This window comes from Tamandua tetradactyla, chromosome 11 (genome assembly GCF_023851605.1).
Source record: "Tamandua tetradactyla isolate mTamTet1 chromosome 11, mTamTet1.pri, whole genome shotgun sequence".
Classification (NCBI taxonomy): Eukaryota; Metazoa; Chordata; class Mammalia; order Pilosa; family Myrmecophagidae; genus Tamandua; species Tamandua tetradactyla.
In genome coordinates, this window is record NC_135337.1 from 57,439,598 (window position 1) to 57,465,137 (window position 25,540).

At 35.5% G+C, this 25,540-nt stretch overlaps 1 protein-coding gene across 3 annotated transcripts; it reads left to right on the forward strand.

Moving 5' to 3' along the window:
* The first annotated feature begins 1,353 nt into the window (after positions 1-1,353).
* Positions 1,354-20,262, forward strand: DEPDC1 (DEP domain containing 1). Of its 3 annotated transcripts, XM_077120642.1 has the most exons (12): positions 1,354-1,756; positions 4,084-4,349; positions 7,790-7,946; positions 8,485-8,603; positions 9,036-9,166; positions 10,473-10,520; positions 12,872-13,012; positions 13,484-14,344; positions 14,794-14,966; positions 16,743-16,919; positions 17,869-18,054; positions 18,770-20,260. In XM_077120642.1, exons 1-12 carry the CDS (start codon positions 1,709-1,711, stop codon positions 18,908-18,910), a joined length of 2,448 nt encoding a protein of 815 aa, XP_076976757.1. In that variant the 5' UTR covers positions 1,354-1,708; the 3' UTR covers positions 18,911-20,260. The 3 variants fall into 3 exon arrangements, with proteins under 3 accessions (XP_076976757.1, XP_076976759.1, XP_076976758.1); XM_077120644.1 differs by lacking the exon at positions 13,484-14,344 and having other exon boundaries at positions 18,770-20,262; XM_077120643.1 differs by lacking the exon at positions 18,770-20,260 and having other exon boundaries at positions 1,355-1,756; positions 16,743-16,923; positions 17,869-17,981.
* Positions 20,263-25,540: the final 5,278 nt, after the last annotated feature.

Below are 25,540 nucleotides of genomic sequence, written 5' to 3' on the forward strand. Positions count from 1 at the left end.
AGTCGGCAAACACAGTGGAAGTAACTAAAAAGCAAAACAGCCTCCAAAGCTTTCCCAAGATGTGGCCCCTACAACTTACTGCATGTTTTCTTAGCTTCTCCAACCACTCCCTTCTAAAAGTTTGGATTTTCGTTTAGAGTTATCCTTTAAAATAACTTTCAGATGGTATCTTGCAATTTTAAATTAATTTTTTGTCATTCATAGTTTTCTCTATCAAGGTATCTCTTAGAAGTATCAAAAACTGCATATGAGATGATTTCCAACCCTAGAACTTGGCAAAAATGCAAAATAAAATATCTTCCACTTTCTCATCTCCATTTCATTTTCAAGGGAAGTCTACAAAGGAAAAAAACAAAATCCTAGAACACTGTATTATAAAACCAGATTTTTAAAAAAACGACTACATTTTGTAACATCTCTCACTCTACTTCTTTTTCTTAACACATGCAAAATTGAGCTGACTCTTCTTTTACCAACAGCTCTTTGAAAATTATATCCACTGGGTCTACTCAGAAAATAAATGTAACTCTACCTGAACTATCCTTTATTTCCATGGTCAAGGTAAACTTCCCAGGCCATTAAACTCTCCCTAGAACATTTTCCCTACTCCCTTTCACTAAGTCCTCTCTTCTCTAATTGTTTAATTCCGAAATAATTTCTTCCTCACCTTCGGATCTCTCAAGCAACTTCTCAGTCGGCTGTACTAAGGGATTCCTAGCACCAAATATTTCAGACAGGCGATAGAAAGAGCATTTATTAAGAGTATGAAGTCTGGGCTCTGCCAACTGGACCTGAGACTTTGGGCAAGTCTTTTCAACGTTCTGAACGTAACGTTTGTTGCAGATTTATTTTCTAAGATCCCATCGAATTTTTAAGTGAAGATAATTTAATTATAGCCAGCATTCTCATAAAGATGGATGGTAGGTTTTCTTAGGGAGAGCAATTCGGCAAGTTTACATAATTTTTCAGTCCCACATTGTGTGTACTTATGGGACTCTACAAATGTCCCATTTACCACCGAATTAAGGGGAGCGTTACCCTAATTTTTACACTGGGAGGAAAGAAACAATGACCCCTACACGAAAGAACCGGCACTTCAACAGACAACCATAAGCTTTTTAAAACAAAACTACCAAGCCACTCGTCAGGTGAAAGCTAATCGGGGAATGCTTTGTTTTACACGCTTACACCGCGGGAGATCCCGTAGGGATTTTTTTCTTTTAAAATTTCAAATTTACTTAAGCCAAAGTCTAGACTCAAATAATGCTGTTTCATCATCACCCTTGTCCCTTGTTAACGTGGTAGCTAACTTCGCCTCGCCAATTACCGCAAGAGCGAGGGCAGCGCCAAGGTAGCCGGTGAGTGCCGGAGACCGTCCCACCGGCCTGGACTTCTGGAGAGACGCCGTCCGCCACGGCCTCGGGTCAGGACTGCCCACTCGGGTCGGAACCCACCGCGCTCCGCCACTAGCCCGGTAGCCTCTGGCGTCGCCGAGTCGCCTCTAGAATCTCAGGCTCCGGCCTCTGTGATGCGGCATCGTCACGTGATCCCAGGCGCGGCCAATCAGAGCAGTTTTCTGGGGTATTCAAATCCGCGGCGCGGCCAACGGTTTCGCTGATCCGCTGCGGGGGCAGTGGGACCGGCGTGTCGCCTTCCGCCGCTATGGACGGCACCGGGCGCTGATAGAACTCTGGGCCCGGTGGGCGGAATGGAGAATCGCGGTGTGCCTCCTGGACCTTATCGGGCCACCAAGCTGGTAAGGCAGCAGGGGACAAGAAGACTTGCCAGCCGGGGCTAGTGTGGCGCCCACCACTTTACGTGGGGCCGTTTGTTGCTTTATCCTGGGCGGAGGGCTGGGTCTCACAGACCCTTGGTTCTATGGAAAGGAGGGTCAGAGGCGTAAACCGGGATCGCGGGACCTTGCCTGGCCCGCCTCTCCTGCTTTCCTACCGCTGGCCCTCTGAAGCCCGTAAGTCTAAAGACAAGAGAAGGCAGCATTGTTAGGCGACTCGTATATTTGGAGATGGTATCCTCCAGGAACGTCATGGGACATTCCGATTTTAGCCTTAAAATCGCCTTATTTTCTACTCACCCCCACCCCCACCCCAGGATCTGAGAACAATTGAGTTCCAATGCTTTGTGGGGTCAGAAAGGAGCACTTCCTGATGTGACAGCTTCGTTTTGCTAGGATGTAACCACCTGATAGCACTAGATTTCCTATTTCAAAAGTAAACACAGAAATGTTTTTTTAAGTATCCTTCAGTGACCTTCGACATGTGCATCCATGTACATGTCGTACAGTGTCCTGTGCATTTGGATCCTCTATAAAACTAGCTTTTATTTGTCCATTATTCTATAGGTTACAAAGCACTTTCACACACACTATCTTCTCAGGAAATCCCTTAAGGGGGGAATGTATAATTTGCCGTCCTTTACGAATGAAGAAATTGAGGTTCAGATAAATTAAATGTCTCTCCTAAAAATTACATTAACTAGTAAGTGGCAGAACTGGGAGAAGTTAGGTCTTGCTGGTATGGTGAATTGATATGGAGTCTCCTGTTCAATAAGATTGTGTTAGTCATTATAAATGATAGAATTTAGGACTAGAAGGAACTTTTAGAACAGTGCAGTCCCTATCACCTTAGTTTAAAATGTATTAAATTAGATTAAAGTAGTAAAAGCACACTAAAGAAGAAAGCATTTATTGAACACTTGCTGATAAGCACTTGTATTAAATCATTTCATACATGTATTAAATCATTTTATACATACAACAAGCCTCAGGTAGGTGCCTCAGTCTCTTTATTGTCCTTATCAGTAAAGAGGCTGAGATGCAGAAGGAAAGAAACTTGTCTAAAGTCATAGAAACAATAAGTGGTAAGAGCTCAAGCCAGGAAACTCTTGAAACCACTACCTTATATTGCGTTTTAGAAAAGCTGTTCTGTAATTTCCTTAATGGCAGGGACAGCTCTTGTCATTCTCACTATTATGCCCCCAGGCCAATACAGAGTTGCAGCTCAATGTATGTTTCTTGAGAAAATATATGAATGGACATGTGTGGTTCAAAGATAATAGTCACTATATTTTTTGGCCTGTAAATTTTGCTTGTAATGGTGCATATGTGATAAAATAGCTAGTTGTGGCACAGCTGGGGTTACAAACCAGGTTTCTTGACCTCTAATGTAGGATCATTTTAATTAAAAAAAGGGCATCTTTATTCTGCACCACCACCACCTCCCTACCCCACTGTTAAAGATGCCACAAACCTGAAAGTTTGGCTGATTTGGCGACAGTTTGGAAAATATCATTATTTTTTAAATGTAGATAAGTCACAATGTCATTAAATATGCAATGGACTTGCAGCTTAATTTATCTAGTCTTGCTGTTTCACTATAGGAATCTTCATGTAAGAGATCCTTTAATAATTACATAGCTATTTTAATATTAAAGATCTTCTACCACTTAAACTACTGCCTGCAATGAGTTTTTTGGCCAGCATGGTGGTTGAGAGTAGATTCTAATACAGTCAAAACTTGGTTTGAATACCTGTGTTCAACACTTAGCTGTGTTATCTTGGCTAAATTATTAACTCTCTGTGCTTTATTTTCTTTATCATACAATATATCATACCTATTCATAGGAGTTTGAGAATTAAAGTCAAATAATACTTGAAAGCACGGTGCCTGGCCACAAATGCAACCAGCATATTATTAATATTAACAGAGGTAAAAAAAAATTTTTTAAGTAAGTGCTTTCTCTGTTAAGGACCAAGAAGCAGGTTCTTTACATCTTCCTAGATTTCCTAAATAAACTGACCAGTCAATAGAATATTTTTAATTAAAAACTATTACATAAAAATATTATTAAAGTACTAGAATTAATTAAAAATTAGTCATGGGTTGTAAAACTTCATGTTGCAGAAATAAGGTAAATGATTTCTTCATGAATTTTTACACCATAATCAAATGCAAGGAAAGAATTTTCTTCATCTAATTTATTTCAAATCTATACGAAATTTCCCCTTTATTGTTTATATTTAAATATATATATATATATATATTTTTTTTTTTTTCCTTTTTGCAGTGGAATGAAGTTACCACATCTTTTCGGGCAGGAATGCCTCTGAAGAAACACAGGCAACACTTTAAAAAGTATGGTAATTGTTTCACAGCAGGTGAAGCAGTGGATTGGCTTTATGACCTACTAAGAAATAATAACAATTTTGGTCCTGAAGTTACAAGGCAACAGACTATCCAACTGCTGAGAAAATTTCTTAAGAATCATGTCATTGAAGACATCAAGGGTAGATGGGGATCAGAAAATCTTGATGACAATAATCACCTATTCAGGTACTATACAAATATGTAACTGTAAAACTGAATTGCTTAACAATAAAATTTCATTTTTATTTTTTATTTTTCTATTTTTACTGTAGTTTTCCTAAAACATCAGTTTCATCAGGAGTAATATTTTCTTCGAGAAACTGTTCCTGCTCTTAATACAATGAAAACCATTTAGAAAAATAGTAAGGTTAAAGTTAATTGCTATAAAATTCAAACTTTTAAAATGTTAAATAATTTATCTAATTAGGAAATTGGGAGAGAAAGAGTAAGAATGATCACTTCTGTATATTTTGAAAATCCTGTAACATTTCAGGGACAGATCATTACTAGCCTTTCGCTTCATAAGTTCTAGAATTGCAAAGATAAATTCATGAGCCCTTGCCCTTAAGTAACAAATAATCTTAATGCATGTGGTAAGACAAATAACAGCTAACTTTATATAATAATAGCAAAAGAAATATAATGCTGGGTAAAAAGAATACATATTAAGCAACTACGGATCAGAAACCCTGGTCTAAAATGGGCATATGTTTTCTTATTTAATACCCAAAATGGCCAAGCAGAATAAGTATTGACCCTTTCTTACAGATGAGGAAACTAAGACCATATTTCAACAAAATTGTTCCCTCTGTCTGAAATGTTCTTTCACCTTGAAACACTATATATTTGTCAGACTGATAAATGTATGCATTTCTTTTCATCTCAGCTCTGTGATGGTCTCCTCTGTGAAGAATTTCTCAAACCCCCCAGGCTAGCATAATTGTTTTTTCTCTCATGCATCCACTATTCTTTATTATGTAACTTGTTAAACTATCTCTTTGGATTCTAATTTCCATGTTTTGTTTTGGTTTTTTGTTCCCTACAACATTAGTGATTGTCTAATGAAATGTCTTACAAATTAATTCTTGCTTCTGCACCTGTTCTTGTTTGCTAGCTGCTGGAATGCAATGTACCAGAAACGGAATGGCTTTTAAAAAGGAGAATTTAATAAGTTGCAAGTTTAGTTCTAAGACCAAGATAATGTCCCAATTACAACAAATCTATAGAAATGTCCAATCAAAGGCATCCAGGGAAAGATACCTTGGTTCAAGAAGGCTGATGAAGTTCAGGGTCTCTCTCTCATCCAAGAAGGCACATGGTGTCATGGTTTCTCTCTCAGCTGGAAAGGCACATGGCGAGCAAAGCATTATCTGCTAGCTTTCTCTCCTGGCTCCCTGATTCATGAAGCTCCCTAGGAGGCATTTTCCTTCTTTATCTCCAGAAGTCGCTGGCTTGTGGGCTCTCGTGGCTATGTTGTTCTTCTCTTGCTCTCTCTGAATCGCTCTCATCCTCCAAAATGTTTCCTCTTTCATAGGACTCCAGAAACTTATCAAGACCCACCCAAATGGGTGGAGACATGTCATCATCTAATCCAGTTTAACAGCCACTCTTGATTAAATCACATCTCCGGGGAGATGATCTAATTACAGTTTTAAGCATAACAGTATTGAATAGGGATTATTCTGCCTTTATGAAATGGGATTTTGATTAAAACATGGCTTTTCTAGGGGACATGCATCCTTTCAAACCAGCACAGCACCCAAAACAGGTAAACTGCAATAACATGCCTATAAATAAACCATTTTGAATGACACTTTACAATTCTTTTCCTCTCTTAACATTCCTCAGTCATATTTCTGGGCTCCTTTGCTGCTGTCCACCCTTTAATTGTTTCTCATCCTCAAGATCCTGGACTTGTTCTCATCTCTCTCCCCCTAACATGAATGTCATCATCAACTTATGTTCCATATTTGACCAAATGGTACTTTTTCTCTCCCCTTCAAATATGATTTAATTACAAAATCATATCTGTCATGATATTTAAAAAGTTCTCTGGTCTGTCCACTTCTCTCTCCACTGTAAATTCTCTATTTTTTTTGCACTGGTAGGCACTGGGAATCGAGCCCAGGTCTCCAACATGGCAGGTGAGAACTCTGCCACTGAGCTACCGTGGCCTGCCCAAACAGTTTGGATTTACATTTTTCTTTTTTCTTCACGTGGGCAGGTACCAGGAATCAAACCCAGGTCTCTGGCATGACAGGCAAGAAATCTGCCACTATGTCACCATCGCCTGCCCTTCTATTTTTTTTTAAGACCCTTATTCTCTCTTACCTGGATTTTTGCAGTAACTCTTCAGCTAGTCTCTCTGTCCCCAATCTTTTACACTGGTAACAAAACTATAATGTACATAAAAATAAAGTTGACCAAAAAATGTGTAAGACCATATTGGGGGAAATTATAATGTTTTTGATGAGAGTAAATCGAAAAAGATAGTATCATAAGTCATTTTTTCTTGAATTAATATAAAAATTGTATCTTTTCATTCAAAGCCCCAATATGTTTTTATAGAATTTGACAAGCAGATTCTAAAATTGATTTAGTGATATGAATCCAAATGGAATTTGAAGAACAAAGGGGAAGAATTGCCTTACTTGATATCTGGAATTAAATAATTTAAAACAAATTATTGGGAGAAACAAATAAGCCCACACATATATGGGAACTTATATAAGATTGAGATATCTTCACAGATCAAGAGGCAAAAATAAAATTAGATCTTCATCTCACATCACAAAAAATAAGTTACACGTGGATGAAAATACCTAAAAATGAAACATAAGACTCTTCAAATAGAATACTTTTTATGACACTGGGGTAAGAAAGAACTTTTGAGATCATTAAAAGCTTAGAAGATACCATAAAGGGAAAAAATTCCAAACCTTATATTGTTTATGTATATTTATTAAAAATGTAAACATGGACAAGAAGGAAATACAGTAGCTATGGGTTTAATGATTTCCCTTAAGAAAAGAGGGAGGGAAGTGGAATAAGCAATGAATATGTGTCTTGAATCTGTCATTTAAAAAAAGATAATGAAATCTTTGTGGGAAAATGTTAAAAACTGTTTTGGCTGATGTTATATGAATAGATGGATATTGACTTATATCATTCTCCTACTTTTATGTATTTTCAAAAATTTTGTCATAAATAAAGGGAGGAAAGAATATTATCATCAGAGGGAGCAACAAAAACCAAGCCCTAGAAATAAGAACACGCACATTCATTTAAAAGATAGAAAATGCATATAAATTAGGTAACTAGTCAAAGGAATTCAAAAAAATGTGGCATTCTAGAGCTATTTTGTGCACAAGCAATAGTTCTCCAACGGAATTGAACCTGATAATAACCCAGAGTTATCTAGAAATAAAGTTAAAATATGTGCAAAAATACTAAAGAAAGCAGAAAACTGTTAAAATATCTTAGAATGTTTAATGGGTTTAATGGGAAAATTAATTTCAGTCCTTGGTAATGTAATAAATCATATTGTTTATGTGATTTTTTGAAATAGCCTCTAAAAGTTTGTTTTTGATCTCACATTATTTAATTGTGTGTTATTTTTAAACCAGATTTCCCACAACTTCTCCACTTAAAACTCTTCCACGAAGGCATCCAGAAGTGAGGAAAAACAACATAGAGAACTTATCTAAAGATAAAGATAATATTTTTAAATTACGAAACTTATCTCGAAGAACTCCTAAAAAGCATGGATTACATTTCTCTCAGGTAAAACATTCTTTTACTAGTCACTAGTTTAAATATAACTAATGTGCTTAATAATAGAATCATTAAAAGTAAGTGATTCTTGGGCAGTGCTATGGTGGCTCAGTGGCAGAATTCTCGCCTGCCATGTTGGAGATCTGGATTTGATTCCCGGTGCCTGCCCATGCCAAAAAAAAAGAAAGTAAGTGATGCTTTAATAGTTGAAGACAATACTAAAATCTTCCAACCTACATTGTATTCTAAAACTTTACATATAAATTTGTTCAGAACCCATAGAATCTGATAAAAATGATAATAAGTATTTAAAATAGTATTTACATAATTTAAACATGTTGGTTTTAAGTTGATTTGTGGTATGTGGGCAACCACAAAACTGAAAGTAACATCGCCTTATATTACATTATTTCTTCAGGTAACACTTACCTTGTAATTCCAGGATGCATTGATAATAACAGAATTACTAAGTATTAGGGGGTGGTGTCTTTTCAACATTTTCTTAATTTGAGCATAACAAACTAAACCAAACTAATTCTCTTTTCAGCAAACTACAGAGAAAATAAAGTGTGAATTGGTTGATGAAGATCAAGAAAACTCAGTTGATAATAGAGAAATAAGCCAGGAAAATGTTGAAGAAGTTTGGAGATACATTATTCTGATCTAGTAAGCTAAAACTAAGATATAACTAAGTTTCTGGGGTGTTTAGATTATTAATTTGGAGTTTTCATCAAAATATGCAAATGAAAAGAACAGATTTGTTCTCAAAGCTTAGAATACCACCAATGCATGTGTTTCTTAATAAATGTTCTTGTTGTAGCTCTAGCACAGTAGAAATAGAATGTTTCAGTATGATTTGCTTTTTCTTGAATCAAAGTTGTAACTTTATTTTGGTGTCTATTTTGGAAACCTTAGAAGGTTTTTGAGATTAATATATTTGAAAGTAGATTCTAAAATAAGCCTTAGAAATTTTGTTGAGGAAAACAAAACATTCTGATGGCTTTTGTTTGTTTATTTGCCAGTCATAATCTTTTATATCTAGAATCTATTTAACCTATTTTATGGGGGCAAATTTTTTCTGTTCTGTCTTCTATTCAGCCTGCAAACCATTTTAGGTGTACCATCTCTGGAAGAAGTCATAAATCCAAGACAAGTTATTCCTCAATATATAATGTACAACATGACCAATACAAGTAAACATGGAATAGTTATACTGCAAGACAAATCTGGTTGGTATTACTAAATTTACATAATAAAAGAAGTCATAATCTTTTAAAACTTGGTAACAAAGGTGGCATTTATAGTGGGGGTACGGAGAGACCAAAATGTAAGGAGTGTTTTAATTGAGGGAGCACCAGGGGGTATTGTTAGACCATCATTAGGTACTTAGCAATCACCATGGAATGGCTTTTAAGTGAATATTATTTAAGCTATTATAAGAAGTATTATTTTAGCTCCTAAGATAGATTCATGCATGATTTAAAGAAAATAACAAGGTTAAATATCCAAAAGGTATACAAGTAAAATAACTTTATTGATTAACCATATTTTTATTGAGGGCCGGACACTGTGATGAACATGATAAAAATGGCCCATGCCTTCATAGAGCTTATATGACTAGTTATGTGCAAACCTGCAGAGGTCACAAAATATATATAAATCCACAATAATGCACAATAAAATAAACCCAAACTCTCAACACCAGATTCTACAGGGCAATGACTTTTTATTTGCATTATATATAATATATGGTATATTGGTTTCAGATGTAAGATAGAATAATCAGAAATATTCAATCTTGATGCATTAGAAAACTTAGATTGTAAAGAAACATATCAAATCTACTCTCAATTGTTGACTAATCTTTTTAGAGAAAATTGTTGTTTATAGAATTAATAAACAGCATTACTTTGTGTTTTTTCTGTGGGCAAAAACTTTAAGATTTTAACTATAGAAGTAAAATGTAAGTCTCAAAACTGACACTTTTTAAGTTTATTATATTGTATTGCATGTAGCCTTTGGACCAGTCCACCTCTTTCATTACATTTCATTTCATTTCTGGCTACGGCCAGAGCAGAAACTGGGATGAAGAAAAGATGTTCGTCATGGATTAAGATAAATATTAAGAGTTTATTTTCCAACCCTTCAAAATTAATCTTTGATTTGGGGGTATCATCATTTTATTATTGTAGAAAGAGTCAAACTCAAGATCGCTATCTTTCAACTTGTTAAAGTTGTGCTTTAAAATGTTGATTTGACTCTGTGTCTTATTAAACATATAATACTTTTTTTTTTTTTTGCATGGCCAGGCACTGGGAATTGAACCCGGGTCTCTGGCATGGCAGGCAAGAACTGTGCCTGCTGAGCCACCATGACCCGCCCTATAATACTTTTTTTAATGCTGATAAAACACATGTGTACTATATATATGTCTATATATGTATATATAATTACACATTATAAATATGAAATTTAAAAATATACTCCCATAATAGTTGGGTGAATTACTAAACAATGTTCATTTTCTGTGTGTAGATGACCTCCCTCACTGGGTATTATCTGCCATGAGATGCCTAGCAAATTGTAAGTTAAAAAATATTTTATATTTAAAGTATTTAGAAATAACCAAAGAAATTTAAAAATTAATTTGTAAACGTACTGATAAGATTATAGTCTATCCTTTCCCTTGATGTTTAAATGAAAGGCTAGCATAACTGATTATATTTCTTGTGTGTGGAATATTTTATATATCCCCAACCTTTTCTATGCAGAATCTGATTTTGAATTCAAGCCCATCATTTATGGCTCAGGTCATATAAATTATTAAATTACAGGCTCGAGGATGTCAAAGGATTTTCAGGTATAATATGTACCAATTGCCCCAATGAGAGCCAGAGTTCAAATGGTATATACAAAGTAAAGCAGCTTGTAAGTGAAAAGAGTTCAAGCAGAAATGAAGTTTCATAAAGTTCAGTCCTCTTGCTGTTGTACACAGCCTCACCATTCATGTGCTTCATCATATGCTGCTTTTCTATAAGATATTTTAACGGGACTTCTATGTTTATGAAAAATATAGCATTTAAAAAATATTAATGGGGTTTTATTAATATTCAGGTAACATGTTCACTTGTTGTCCACGTGACAAAATAACATAGAACAAATAACAGTAAAGTGAATAATTTAAGTTACAGAAATGTTGCATTTATCAAATCAAGTTAAAGATCTTGATCATTCACTTAAGGTTTTTGACAATTTCTCTTTCTAATTTCTCCTACTTAACTGCCCCGTCTTTCTTCTACCTTGGCTCATGATTAGCAACTCATAAGCCTATTGACAGGGATTTCTCTGATGCGCCATCTTTAGGGATTTGCATCTTCCCTCTCTTCTCAGTCCATGTTATACCTATACCTAAATGATTTCAAATATATACATTATTAGATTCCAGTTTAATAATGTATTTACCCAGAGACAGTATTAAGATTTTTATTTAACTTCTTATTTAATCCCCACAGTTATCTTATGAAATACAGAAATCAGTAATCAGTATACCTGCCTAATTTTTTCTAGAGAAAATTAAGGCTTAGAGAGTCTTTCTGCTAAGACCTTAGGAGCTAGAGTTCAAACCTAGATTCTCTAATTATAAATTCCATATTTTAAAATTCTGATAAATATGTATTTTCTATCTCAGCAAACTTTATAATAACGAATCACATTTTTATTATACGTTTTAAGAATATCTCTAATTCCTCCTTAGAAAGATGTGTTTATTTTGCTCTACATAAAATCAATATTAGGCTTTAAGCTATTAAATATATATGTAATTTGTTTTCTTTAATCCCTTTTATCTATGTATGTTCTTACTTGTGTGACCATACAAATGTTTAGAGACAGATGTAAGAGAGTATTTGAGATTGAAAAAAGTAAGATTTTTAACTTGAAAGATAGCATAGTGACTCTCAAACTTTAATGCATATCAGAGTAACTAGGGAGACTGTTGAAAATATAAATTCCTGGACCCCCATGCCAGAGATTCTGATTCAGTTGATTTAGTAGATTGGGGATCTTTCTTTCTTTCCTTTTTTTTTTTTAATAACCATGGCCCAGAAAATTCTTAGATTGAAGTTTTCCAGATCAGTGTTTAGAAACCAATAAATTAGTGATTCTAGGTCAATAATTCTTAAATTTAGTATTCAAAAAGATTACCTAAGTAGCTTCTTAAAAAGTAGAAATTCCAGACTCTACCTCCATAGATTCTGGTTTTTGTTGAGGAGTTCATGTTTTTAACAGGCATATTTGGGTAATTCTGGTATATGTAGTTTAAATGTTGTTACACCTCAAAATCTTGTTCATTATTTTCACTTTATACTGCTCTAAGTTCTAATTCTAGCCTTGCCTCAAGGGGTTGGTGATCTTGGGCAAGTTCATCATCTATGAAATGATATCAGATCTTTTGAGGAAGATACTAATGAGTTGGCATGATTATTTCAATAGTCATTTAAGCTAAAGAAACAACATTATAAAGATATTATTTAAATTCATTATTAAGAGTATGCCTCATGTCAGGCAAAATTTATTCATAAGATAAAATTTGGAGGAATGATTTGCATTATCCAGATATTCTTTGCTTTATAAAATGAATTACAATAAAGTTCCATTAAAGATACATTTCCTTAATGCTTTTTAAATTTTACTTTATTCAGTTTTTCAAGTATATAAGTATTAAAATAAAACAAAATGCTAGTAATTGCTTGCAGTGATTTCTAGTGAAAAAGATGAGAATAAATAAGATGTGCAACACCCATTAACATTTTAAATTCACAGAATTTGTTGTTAAAGCATAATTTTCCTACATGAAATGCAGGATTTTATACTTTTATAAGTATATTTAAAAATAAAATATATCTTGCCTAAGTTCTTTTCCCTCTACTTCTTAGGGCCAAGAAGTAATGATATGAATAGCCCAACTTATGTTGGTTTTGAACGAGATGTATTCAGAACAATTGCAGATTATTTTCTAGATCTCCCTGAACCTCTGCTTACCTTTGAGTATTATGAATTATTTGTCAATATTTTGGGTATGTATGAATATTTACTTATCATTTACATTAATTTTATTAAAGTTTTCAAACTTCCCACAATTAAACGATTTAAAATATAAATAAGCATGAAGGAGGCAGGCTGTGAAGTATTTTAAAATTCAAAACTAATATTGTTGCCTCTAACTAAGAGGTTTTTAATACTTATAGCCTGAGAACAGATGTTTTAAAACATATTCTTGCCCAGTACATTTACTCAGATTCTTGAAATCAATTTTAAGTTAGTTTTTCTACAAATGAGAAAACCTCTAGTCAGTCTTGCACATTTATAACTACTACGTGTTTCTTGCATGTATCTTAAGTGGCTTCTGAATTAAGCAACTGCTATTTGTACTATACTAACAATATACACTATGGTACTGCTTTATTTTTAACTTTATTATTGTTTTTGTTTTATTTTTGTCTACTGTCACACAGTTGCATCTTAATTTTTATTTCATTTCTTGGTAGTTGTTTGTGGCTACGTCACAATTTCAGATAGACCCAGTGGGATACATAAAATCCAAGATGATCCACAGTCTTCAAAGGTCCTTCACCTAAACAGTTTGAATTCCTTCAAATCAACTGAGTGCCTTCTTCTCAGTCTGCTTCGAAAAGACCAAAATAAAGAAGAATCAGAGTCTGCTGAGAGACTACAGATAAATGATCAAGGATTTCAAGAAAGATGTGCTAGGAAAATGCAACTAGTTAATTTAAGAAACAGAAGAGCAAGTGTTACTGACAGAATGGGAGGAAGCTGTCATAATTTAATAGGTTTAAGTAGTATGCATGCTCTGCCCTCTAAAATCAAACCAAGGTGCCATTCTTTGGAAGGAATTGTAGATATGCCAGGGATTTCAAGTAAAGAGGTCTCCAGTGTCTTCCATCAATCTGTTCTGAACATAGGAGAACAAATTAATAAACAATTTTTAGAGTTTAATCCCAAACAAGAATCTCTATTGAATCTTCATTCAGAGGAAAATATTCTAAAGCCACCCTGTGTTGGTTTTAAAAGAACCTCTAATTTGACTGTTCAAGACCAAGAGGAGTTGTATACTGGGGAATGCAAACCAAAGCAGCTTTGTAGATCTCAGAGTTTGCTTTTAAGAAGTGGCACAAGAGATAATTGCTTTATCAATATACCAGTGGCTGAAATTACTATGAAACCAAATCATATCAATCATTTTGGACAAGGCAGCACAAGTATGCCAACAGCTATGAAATGTGAACCCAGAGAGTCTAGTGCCACAATCAATAAAAGACTCTGCAAAAGTACAATAGAACTTTCAGAAAATTCTTTTCCTCCAACTTCTCTGTTGACTGGCACACAAAGTAAGGTCGATGCTTTCATTGCATGTAATATTAATTTTTGATGTTCACTAACTCTGTGTTTTGCTTACCTGGCTTTTCTTCTCTGAAATTGCTTTACTATTTTGCCCCCAAAAGGAATGTGCTTCTTACTGTAAAAGACTTTTTACTTACATAACCAAGATTTATTCCATTTACCTAAAGCACCAATTTTCTTTTCCTTCAGTTTCACTTATTCTGAGTCACTTTATTTGTAATAAGTGAAGAATTTTAGTCCTTAAATTAGGTTGTGAAAGAAATAATGAGAACCTTAACGTGCTTTTAAGGAATGTGGAAATTTCTAGAAATAATCAAAAGAAATGGAATACTAAAATATTATTTTGCCGTCTTTATGTGCTAAGTATGTATGCTGGTAGCATGAAAACAATTAATGGCATTGGTGATTTTTTTTTTTTTGTAACTTTGTCTTCTAGATTTGTTGCAGCCTCATTTAGAGAGGGTTGCCATTGACGCACTACAATTATGTTGCTTGTTACTTCCCCCACCAAATCGTAGAAAGCTTCAGCTTTTAATGCGCATGATTTCACGTATGAGTCAAAATGTTGATATGCCCCAACTTCACGATGCAATGGGTACAAGATCATTGGTAAGTTGTTTTCTTAAGGAAAGAAAAAGCCCTAGTTAAAAAAAGACAAAAGGAATAAGCCAAACTATCTAAAAGTACCACTGTAGTAGTATCTTGGACTTGAAATCCTAGATTTTTAAGTGTAACCTTTCATAGCAGCACAATGCTGGTATATTCATCCTTTTTGCCCAATTTGTTACTCTTTCACATCCTGGTTTTTATCTTTAATTAGGAATTTGCTTCTTTATTCATCCTGTATCACTTGGTGACAACCTGTCAGACCACAGTATATTGCCCTTTTACCAGTTCTGTTTGGTGGGTAGGGAAAAGACTAATAGGCACTATAGAAAGGATGCTATAAGTATAGAAGTAAAGAATTAATGGGAATCCATATGCAGTAAGTCAAAGTCTTTCAGAGAGTATAGCAGTGGGAAAGTTGTCTTTGATAAATTATTATGACAGGTCATTGTGAGCAAGAAATTGAGTGACACTTATGTCAAGCAACCTTAGTCCTAATGTGGAGAAATAGTGAGAATGAGGGTAAAGACATTTATATGCCGATACTGACTGGAAACTTAAGTTATCTCTGATTTTGTTTTTCAAGAGCTTCTTCCTCAGAATGTAACTTCAATTCCCAAGAGGCTCTCCTAACGGCAAAGGATCTGGGGCTAAGTTCTATTTTTCCAGTCGTTATCAAGGACAGTATTTTAACAATGACAAACCTTATATAAAGAGAAAGAATTATTCTGGAATATTTATGGCCACCATTAAAAGGCCTGTGAAAGTTTATAGAAGTTATTTTGAGAGACACGGGTAGAAAAGTAGTAATTTTGGTTTTATACTTTTTAAGTTTAATGTTATAGGGTAACCAAGTGAAATTTGTCCAAAAAATGTTGGAAATGTAAGCCTGATGAAGGTCAAGGCAGTATACAGATTTTCTGAATAATTCACATAGAGATAGTAGTTGTAGCTATGAGAGTAGATGAGCTCTTTAAAGCTGAGAATGTAGAGAAAGAAAAGCAAAAAAAGTGAGGACTGAGCCTTAGAAGGAGATTAAAAAAACCTGCCTGAGAGGAGGAATAAAATTTTTTGAATTTCAATTTAAAAATATGAATGACCATCTATTATGTACAAAACACTTAAAATAGAATTCCTAATATTCTGATTATCATGTGTTTTAATGGGTCATATAGGTATAAGTGAGAGAGTAGATGGGTTTTGAAACACAAAAGTTACCCCAAAATTAGAAGAATCCTTGTGATAAAATTGAACAATGTGTGTATTAAATTGCTATTTAAAGACTGATAGAATCAGCATTAAAAACGATTTTCCAGAGTTTTAAGAGCTACATGGTATCAACTTTGCAACCATTGGATGAGTATAGTTGTTCTATGTTATATATTCTTCTGGTTTGTGTTTTTGTGGAATTAATTTAATGTAATAAGCCATTGTTCAATAACATAGTTTAAGCTTAAGCAACTTATATCTGTGTGGTATTAATGGAACTTACAGTATTTGCCAATAGAACTGTGATAAAATGAAAGAAAAATCTAAGATTTTGTGTAATATCTTGGAATTATATTAAGAAAATACTTAACAAATCATTTCTAAAAAGGACTTTAGCATACAGATATTCTTACCTTTATAATGATAATAAATTATTTTCCTTATTTTAAAACCAAAATCTGCTTATCACTTAATCTCAGTGCCTCAGTTTAATGCTACTAGAAATCACTAATATTTTGATTAATATGAAACCTTAGGTTTTTAAAGTCACATTTCTCAATATATTTGTAGATGATACACACTTTTTCTCGGTGTGTCCTGTGCTGTGCTGAAGAAGTCGATCTTGATGAGCTTCTTGCTGCAAGATTAATTTCCTTCTTAATGGATCATCATCAGGAAATTCTTCAAGTTCCCTCTTACTTACAAATTGCAGTGGAGAAACATCTTGACTACTTAAGAAAGGGTCATGTAGGTAACTAATTCTCTACATTAGTTAGTTGTAAGTGGCGAACTCATCTCAAATTAGCCTAATCAAAAAGGAAGACTTTATCAGGTCACATAATCAATCTTTAAAAGTCAAGAATATAGGCAGAATCTGGGAACTTAAATAGCAATAGGATTCTTATTTCCATTTTGGTCCTATGTTTGACAAATGGCTGCTTTCCAAGGTGCCTGAGTAAATGTGGCTGATAAAGCTATTGAAACACAGCCTTATATTTGCAATCCAAAGTAAGAGAGAGCCTTCCCTGCACCTCCAATTTGAAAAGTCTTGAGTATGTACTCTGATTGGCTTCAACCTTTCAGATGAGTGAAAGGTAGAAGATGAGTGGGATAGAAAGAGGACATACTCTAATTGGTGTGCACTGGTCTTCATAGATTAGAGGAGAATCTGTTCTTAGGTATTAGTAGGGGTAGAAAACTGTTACAAGAAAATGAAAAGGGATGCTGAGTAGCCAAATAGAAGAGATGCCTACTATATTTGATCTTTGACTGCCCAGCAATATTTCCATGTTTTTTCCTATACAATCCATTCTAATATTTCTCTGACTTAAAATTTTCCCCTATAATTTCTTTCTCTTATCAACATGTTATAGGCCTTTCCCATACCCTCAAGCCCCCAAAACAGTAGGTAAATATAACTAAGAACATTAATGTTTTAAGGTTAATTAAACTATCACTTAGATTATTGTTTTATAGCAATAAAACCCATGGTTAATAATAATAAAAATAGTCACTACCTTCAGTGTTATTATGTGCTAGGTAGAGGAGAAAACAGGCCAAAGAGAAGTTAAATGAAAGTCTTAAATATTTGACTGGTGGTACAATAATGGGTATAATAAAGTGTGAACAACAATTTACCAAATAAAAGCACAAGCATAATTAATAGATTTGTACTGTATCATTTTGTTCACTACAGATTAAAAATCCTGCAGATGGACTGCTTGCTCCTTTCCCAACTTACTCATACTGTAAGCAGATTAGTGCTCAGGAGTTTGATGAACAAAAAGTTTCTACCTCTCAAGCTGCAATTGCTGAACTTTTAGATAATATTATTAAAAATAAGAGTTTGTCTCTAAAGGAGAAAAGGAAAAAACTAAAACAGGTAAGAGAATGAGCAAGTTCTCAATCCTATATTTATTTTCTAATATCCTATGCTGATTGTCATTTAATAACATTTAGAATCTAATTTCTCCTTTTAATATATTGAATTTTAAATTTGGATCTACAGACAGACTATATATTATGCTGCACTGTATGTGTACATTAAACTACTTCTAAAATATGAGTACCTACCCAATTTTACTTTTTATCTTGATATCTAGAATAACAACAACAATAATAATAATATTCTCCTTTACTACTTGTGTTTTGTATGATTATAGCTTGGATGGTCCTGAGGAAGCAATTATTAAATTTGGATTATAATATGTATCTTTCCATGACTCATCATTACCATTTAAAATTTTACCTCTAAATCAAAACACAGTAGCCATGGTTCTGGCAATTCTAATTCCAGGTTTGATTCACTTAAAGAAATATGAAATATAGTGGATCCCTGTGACTTTCATAGGCTTCACCAATGGGAAGGAAGTCGATCAAGAATTATGCACAGAATTAGTAACATAAGAAACTCTTGGAATGTTAATGCTGGGATCTAAGAGAGTTTACAGTGTCTTAGGTATGTGAGAAAGAGGCAAGGAAAAGGTAAAAGGAGATTTATTTCTGTAATACATCTTTGAGAAAGGCAACAAATTGAGTACTAGCTTCAGCTAGGGTAATAGTATTAATTACCTTCTAATTGTTCATCTCTTTTTAAGTTTCAGAAGGAATATCCCTTGATATATCAGAAAAGATTTCCAACTACAGAGAGTGAAGCAGTACTTTTTTGTGACAAACCTACAATCAAGCAACCAATGCTGATTTTAAGAAAACCAAAGTTTCATAGTCTAAGATACTAATTGAATTAAAAACTATGTGATTCTTGCAGAACTTTGATAAATAAGCCATTCCTGAGAATACTGCTACTATCAAAAAAGGAAGCTTATTATTAATAAGGCCTTCCTAACTAAACTATATGTAAGGAGATGCCAAAATAGTTTAACACATTTTCAATGTAAGACTGCTAACAAACTATTGGATCTCAACTAAGAGCAGATAATAGTGAGAATCTTGATAACAAATACTTAACCAGAAATAATCTCCCTTTTATACAACTATTTGGAAACATTATCATGATGTGTGCCAGATTTTATTTACTTGAATATTTAAACTGATGTGTGTTCTTTAAGCTATGATTCTGTTTCTAAAAGAAAAGAACTTCTCTGCACATGTGCTAAAGTTTATTAGCTAAAGTATTAGTTGTTTAGGGTTACCTCTTTGTTTCTTAGAGTAAGAATGTGAAAAATATTTGAAAACTCAGTGAATTGTCAACTGCTAAATGTTGCACTCCTTTGTGTATTTTTCTAATTTTGATCTATTCATATATGTGTGTGTTTTTTAAGCCATATACATATGTATGTAAATAGGAAGATTTTGGTTTTGCCTTAAACATATATCCCAGTGGCTTCAATAATTTCATTTTTTCCAAGAAATATCTTTTCAATTCTTATGTTCATGTATCTACTAGTAGATCTAGATAAAACAATCATGTATTCATTCAAAAGGTACTTATTTAGCAATAGCTATATGGTTGTCATTGTTCTAGATATGGGGAGACATTGACAAGCAAGATAAAAAATCACTCTTATGGTATTTATTTTCTAATCCAGGGAGATTTTACCTATCAGGTGCTTAAAAAAGCAATTCATCCAGTGAAATTAAGATATGGGGAATCCTTCCACTGAAGACTGACCTCTGGGGCAGGCCTCTAAGCTAGTCGTTCAAATTTTGCTGTTCATTAAAATCACCTGGAGAGTTTTAAAGCAATCTGTATGCCCAGACACTCCCTCATACCAATTAAATCCAAGTTTTCAGAGGTAGTACATAGATGAATCTGGTGTTCAGCCGATTTGAAAATCAGTGCCTTAAATGGTTTTTATAAACCTTTAAGTAAAGTCAAGGTGGTGGCACACTGACTTTATATTTTTATTAACCCAAAAGCCCTACCTTTAAAATTATTGGATTAAATTAGAGTTCTTGCCAAGGTGTTTGTATGCTAAAGCTTAACCTGTTGCAAGTTGTGCAATGATGTGAATTATGTTACAAATTGAGCTAACAATTATTGTGGACTTGTGTGACAATTCTGTTTCTGTATTTATTTAATGAAATTAAATATATATATTATAAAAGCCATGTTAAACTTTCATCTGCCTTAGTGTCCATGAAATTGAGATTACAGAATACATGGTTTAAAAGGTGGAAGCAATCCAAGAATCTATCAACCAATGAATGGATAAACAAAATGTGGTATATACATACAATGGAATATTTTTCTGCCATAAAAAGTAATGAAGTCCTAATACATTCATCAGCATGAATGAACCTCAAATGAAATAAACCACACACAAGCACAAATATGGTATGGTCTCACTGATATGAAATAGAATAAGCAAACTCAGAGTCAAAATCTAGGTTATACGTTACTAGGGGAAATGGCACGGGATAGGAAATAGGGAGCTAAGACTTAAAATATACAGAATTTCTGTATGGTATAATGGAAACGGGTTGGATAGTGTGTTAGTAGCCCAACATCGTGGACATAATTAACAGCACTGAATTATATATTTGAACATGGGTATAAGGAAATTTTAGGTTTTGTATATATATATATATATATGTTCCTAGAATAAAAATTGGAGAAAAAACTTGGGATGGGAGATGTTGGCATGACCATCTTTGGAAAATAGAATATGCCATCATACATATTATGTGCATGTGTATTTCTGAACTAAATAAGTGAAAGCATCCTTTCTGACTTGTGAGTTTATTAATGCAAATGTGTTTTAAAAGTTTTATTTATACTTGTAATAAATTACCTCAATTGAAAAGACAAAATAATACATGGTATAACTTTAAAAACATGAACTCTGAAGTCAGGTTTGAAACCTGTTATGTATTCCTCTGTAACCTTGGACGAGTTACTTCTCTAAATTTCCTTTAAGATGATGATTATGATAATACCTCTATTTTAGGGCTGTTGTGAAAATTAAATAGAATAATGTATGCAATCTGCTAGTACAGACCTAGCATAGAGTATTCAGTCCTATTATTACTAGGCCTACATAGAATTATTACACTAGAAGATATCTTAGCAAAGATGTCATCTCAGTTGCTTTGGGCATACATAAGCCAAAACAAAATGGGAAACATTTGGTGGTCTTAACTATTTTTTAGTGATAAGACAAAGGTTCTGACTGCAGCTGAAAATTTATCTAGTAGAGAGGGAAAAAATGATGCAGGTAAGAGTGGGTATCTTCAGTAGCTAAGAGAGCTTAGAAAGAAAAAGCCCCTGGAGATGCTGAGAGAGGGAGCTACTGAAGCCAGAAGCCAAAAGCAATGGAAATCAGGAGAAGAACTAGCAGATGCCAGCCATGTAACAGGTGTCACAGATGCCAGCAGCCTTTCTTCAGAGAAGGTATTGTCTTGCTAATGCCTTAATTTGGACATTTTTCATGGCCTAAGAATTGTAAATTGTAAGATAAATCCCCATTGTAAAACCCAACCCATTTCTGGGACATTGTCTTCCAGCAGCTTTAGCAAACAAACAATTGCATGCAGAAATTCTCTTCTGATTGCTTTAGCTTTTTCAGGAAATAAGCAGTCAACAGCTGAAAGTAAAATAGGGTGAGGTAGATTTGCATGTTTGAAGAAAGAAGATGTGAAATAGTTTAGCAAGTTGGGGGAATGCACAGGTTCCACCAAATCAGATCTCTGATTATGTTATAAATTGTAGTTCTGGTACCAGAAATTATCACCACCCAGAACTCCAACTTAGGATAGCTAGTTTTAATATTCTAAATTGAATGAAATAAATTAGGTCAATCCTTTCACTGGAACAAAAACAGTTCTAAATACAATAAAATAAAGCAACTGGAGCATTCAAAATCTTTAAATATCTCAGGACTGGAAAAAAAGATGTACAGATTAGTTTTTATTCTCTCCTGAAAACCCCTCAGAAAGTACATTGAAGAAATGCAGAGTCTGTAAGACAAGTGAAAGCAGTGTTGACTTTAGCATATTGTCAAAACAATTTTTGTATCAAAACCTAGCTAATCCCAGGGATGTGTCCAGCCCTGGCACTGTGGGATCAACAATTTGATCCTGACCAAAAGGGGGAAAAGAAGTATAACTAATAAAATATCAGTAGCTGAAGGTGTTCAAATAGAGTCAAGAGGCTACTCTGGAGGTCACTCTTACGCAAGCTTCAGTTAGACATTGCTACCTATCATAACTTGCTAAACCTCAACCAAAACCCAGCCGATCCTAGAGAATACCTAAGACAATATATAAGATCCTACAAAGGCTCCATGCACTAGGGTAACTTTCCAGAAACCTACAACCTCCAGATGGGTCCCTGAACCAGGTAAGTCCTGAAACCTAGAGGACCCAGCCTCTCCAGAATATCAGCTAGTTCCATCTCCTACCCCATATTATTGACAGCCCCTTCCAACATGAAAAAGTTGGAATGGCCATAGCCCAAATACACCTAAAGAGTGGGCTAGACAGGCGCCCACGCCCCGCAGCAGCCGAGCCGCCCGCCATCCTTCTCCCCTCTCTTTCTCCGCCGGCCCGCTGCGCGGCGCCCACGCCCCGCAGCAGCCGAGCCGCCCGCCATCCTTCTCCCCTCTCTTTCTCCGCCGGCCCGCCGCGCGGCGCCCACGCCCTGCAGCAGCCGAGCCGCCCGCCATCCTTCTCCCCCTTCCTCCCCCTCCTGCTCCGGCTGCTCTCCAACCACCACGGGGCCCTCTTCCCCCGCCTTCACCGTGCTCCTCCGCCACCAGCCTCGACAGCCTTGCCGCCCTCACCTTTCCTCCTCCAGAACAGCTACTGGGGGAGTGGAGATAATACAGAGCAGCTTCCGGAGCCACGAGGGAGATCAAAGGGACAGCGTACCCCATCCTGGAACGGCTGACTATCTGGGAGAACCAGCTCCGGTGAGATCACCAAGGGGCACGGGCTTTCCTGGATGGGACGGCAAGCGACTGGAGTCCCTCCCTTCCACCTTCCCGGGCCAGCTGGTAGAATTGGACAGGCGGTCCCCTTAGGCCGCGGCGGCTGGTGCCCCCACCACACGAGGCCCCCCGGAACAACTGAGATAGTTGGGTCGGAAATCCCCAGACTGCGGAGAACAGTGACCGGGGGATCCCTTCCAAACACGTGACTCCCCCGTCGGCTGGGAACAGTGCACTCTCCCGGGCTGCGACAGCTGGCGCCCTCCCGCCACGCTTGGTGCCCCGGGCCGACTGGCTAATTTGGCCAGACGCTCTCCTGTGCTGCGACGGCCGGCGACCCTCCCCGCGTTTGGAACCCCGGGCCGGCTGGCATTCTTCCAAGACGCTTCGGCTGCCGAACCTCCCCTACGGCGAGAGTTTTCCAGAGTTGAGGGACCCACAGCAACTTTCGCTGGTGGAACCCACAGACAGGCGTGTGCCACGAGCGCCACCTACTGGGAAGGATAGGAAGAACAGAACCCAGAGATTGCACAGAAAAATCTTTCAACCTGTGGGGTCGAACACCCGGGGAAATCTGACTAAATGCCCAGATGCCAGCAGAAGATAACGGATCACGCTCAGAAAATTGAACATATGGCCCAGTCAAACGAAGAAACCAATAGTTCAAATGAGATACAGGAGCTGAAACAACTAATGCTGAATATACGAACAGAAATGGAAAACCTCTTCAAAAACGAAATCGATAAATTGAGGGAGGACATGAAGAAGACATGGGCTGAACATAAAGAAGAAATAGAAAAACTGAAAAAACAAATCACAGAACTTATGGAAGTGAAAGATAAAGTAGAAAAGATGGAAAAAACAATGGATACCTACAATGACAGATTTAAAGAAACAGAAGATAGAATTAGTGATTTGGAGGATGAAACATCTGAATTCCAAAAAGAAACAGAAACTATCCGGAAAAGAATGGAAAAATTTGAACAAGGTATCAGGGAACTCAAGGACAATGTGAACCGTACAAATATACGTGTAGTGGGTATCCCAGAAGGAGAAGAGAAGGGAAAAGGAGGAGAAAAACTAATGGAAGAAATTATCACTGAAAATTTCCCAACTCTTATGAAAGACCTAAAATTACAGATCCAAGAAGTGCAGCGCACCCCAAAGAGATTAGACACAAATAGGCGTTCCCCAAGACACTTACTAGTTAGAATGTCAGAGGTCAAAGAGAAAGAGAGGATCTTGAAGGCAGCGAGAGAAAAACAATCCGTCACATACAAGGGAAACCCAATAAGACTATGTGTAGATTTCTCAGCAGAAACCATGGAAGCTAGAAGACAGTGGGATGATATATTTAAATTACTAAAAGAGAAAAACTGCCAGCCAAGACTCCTATATCCAGCAAAATTGTCCTTCAAAAATGAGGGAGAAATTAAAACATTCTCAGACAAAAAGTCACTAAGAGAATTTGTGACCAAGAGACCAGCTCTGCAAGAAATACTAAAGGAAGCACTAGAGTCAGATACAAAAAGACAGAAGAGAGAGACATGGAGAAAAGTGTAGAAAGAAGGAAAGTCAGATATGATATATATAATACAAAAGGCAAAATGGTAGAGGAAAATATTATCCAAACAGTAATAACTCTAAATGTCAATGGACTGAATTCCCCAATTAAAAGACATAGACTGGCAAAATGGATTAAAAAACAGGATCCTTCTATATGCTGTCTACAGGAAACACATCTTAGACCCAAAGATAAATATAGGTTGAAAGTGAAAGGTTGGGAAAAGATATTTCATGCAAACAACAACCAGAAAAGAGCAGGAGTGGCTATACTAATATCCAACAAATTAGACTTCAAATGTAAAACAGTTAAAAGAGACAAAGAAGGACACTACATACTATTAAAAGGAACAATTAAGCAAGAAGACATAACAATCATAAATATTTACGCACCGAACCAGAATGCCCCAAAATACGTGAGGAATACACTGCAAACACTGAAGAGGGAAATAGACACATATACCATAATAGTTGGAGACTTCAATTCACCACTCTCATCAATGGACAGAACATCTACACAGAGGATCAATAAAGAAATAGAGAACCTGAATATTACTATAAATGAACTTGACTTAACAGACATTTATAGGACATTACATCCCACAACAGCAGGATACACCTTTTTTTCAAGTGCTCATGGATCATTCTCAAAGATAGACCATATGCTGGGTCACAAAGCAAGTCTTAACAAATTTAAAAACATTGAAATCATACACAACACTTTCTCGGATCATAAAGGAATGAAGTTGGAAATCAATAATAGGCGGAGTGCCAGAAAATTCATAAATACATGGAAGCTCAACAACACACTCTTAAACAACAAGTGGGTCAAAGAAGAAATTGCAAGAGAAATTAGTAAATACCTAGAGGCAAATGAAAATGAAGACACAACATATCAAAACTTATGGGACGCAG

What these genes read in the sequence shown, in the direction of transcription:
- DEPDC1 (XM_077120642.1), top strand. Translation starts at nt 1,709, where the DNA reads ATGGAGAATCGCGGTGTGCCTCCTGGACCTTATCGGGCCACCAAGCTG. An exon ending in GACAATAATCACCTATTCAG is followed by an intron (nt 4,350 to 7,789) that starts GTACTATACAAA and finishes TTTTTAAACCAG; the next exon opens with ATTTCCCACAACTTCTCCAC. An exon ending in AAAGGAAAAAACTAAAACAG is followed by an intron (nt 18,055 to 18,769) that starts GTAAGAGAATGA and finishes TCTCTTTTTAAG; the next exon opens with TTTCAGAAGGAATATCCCTT.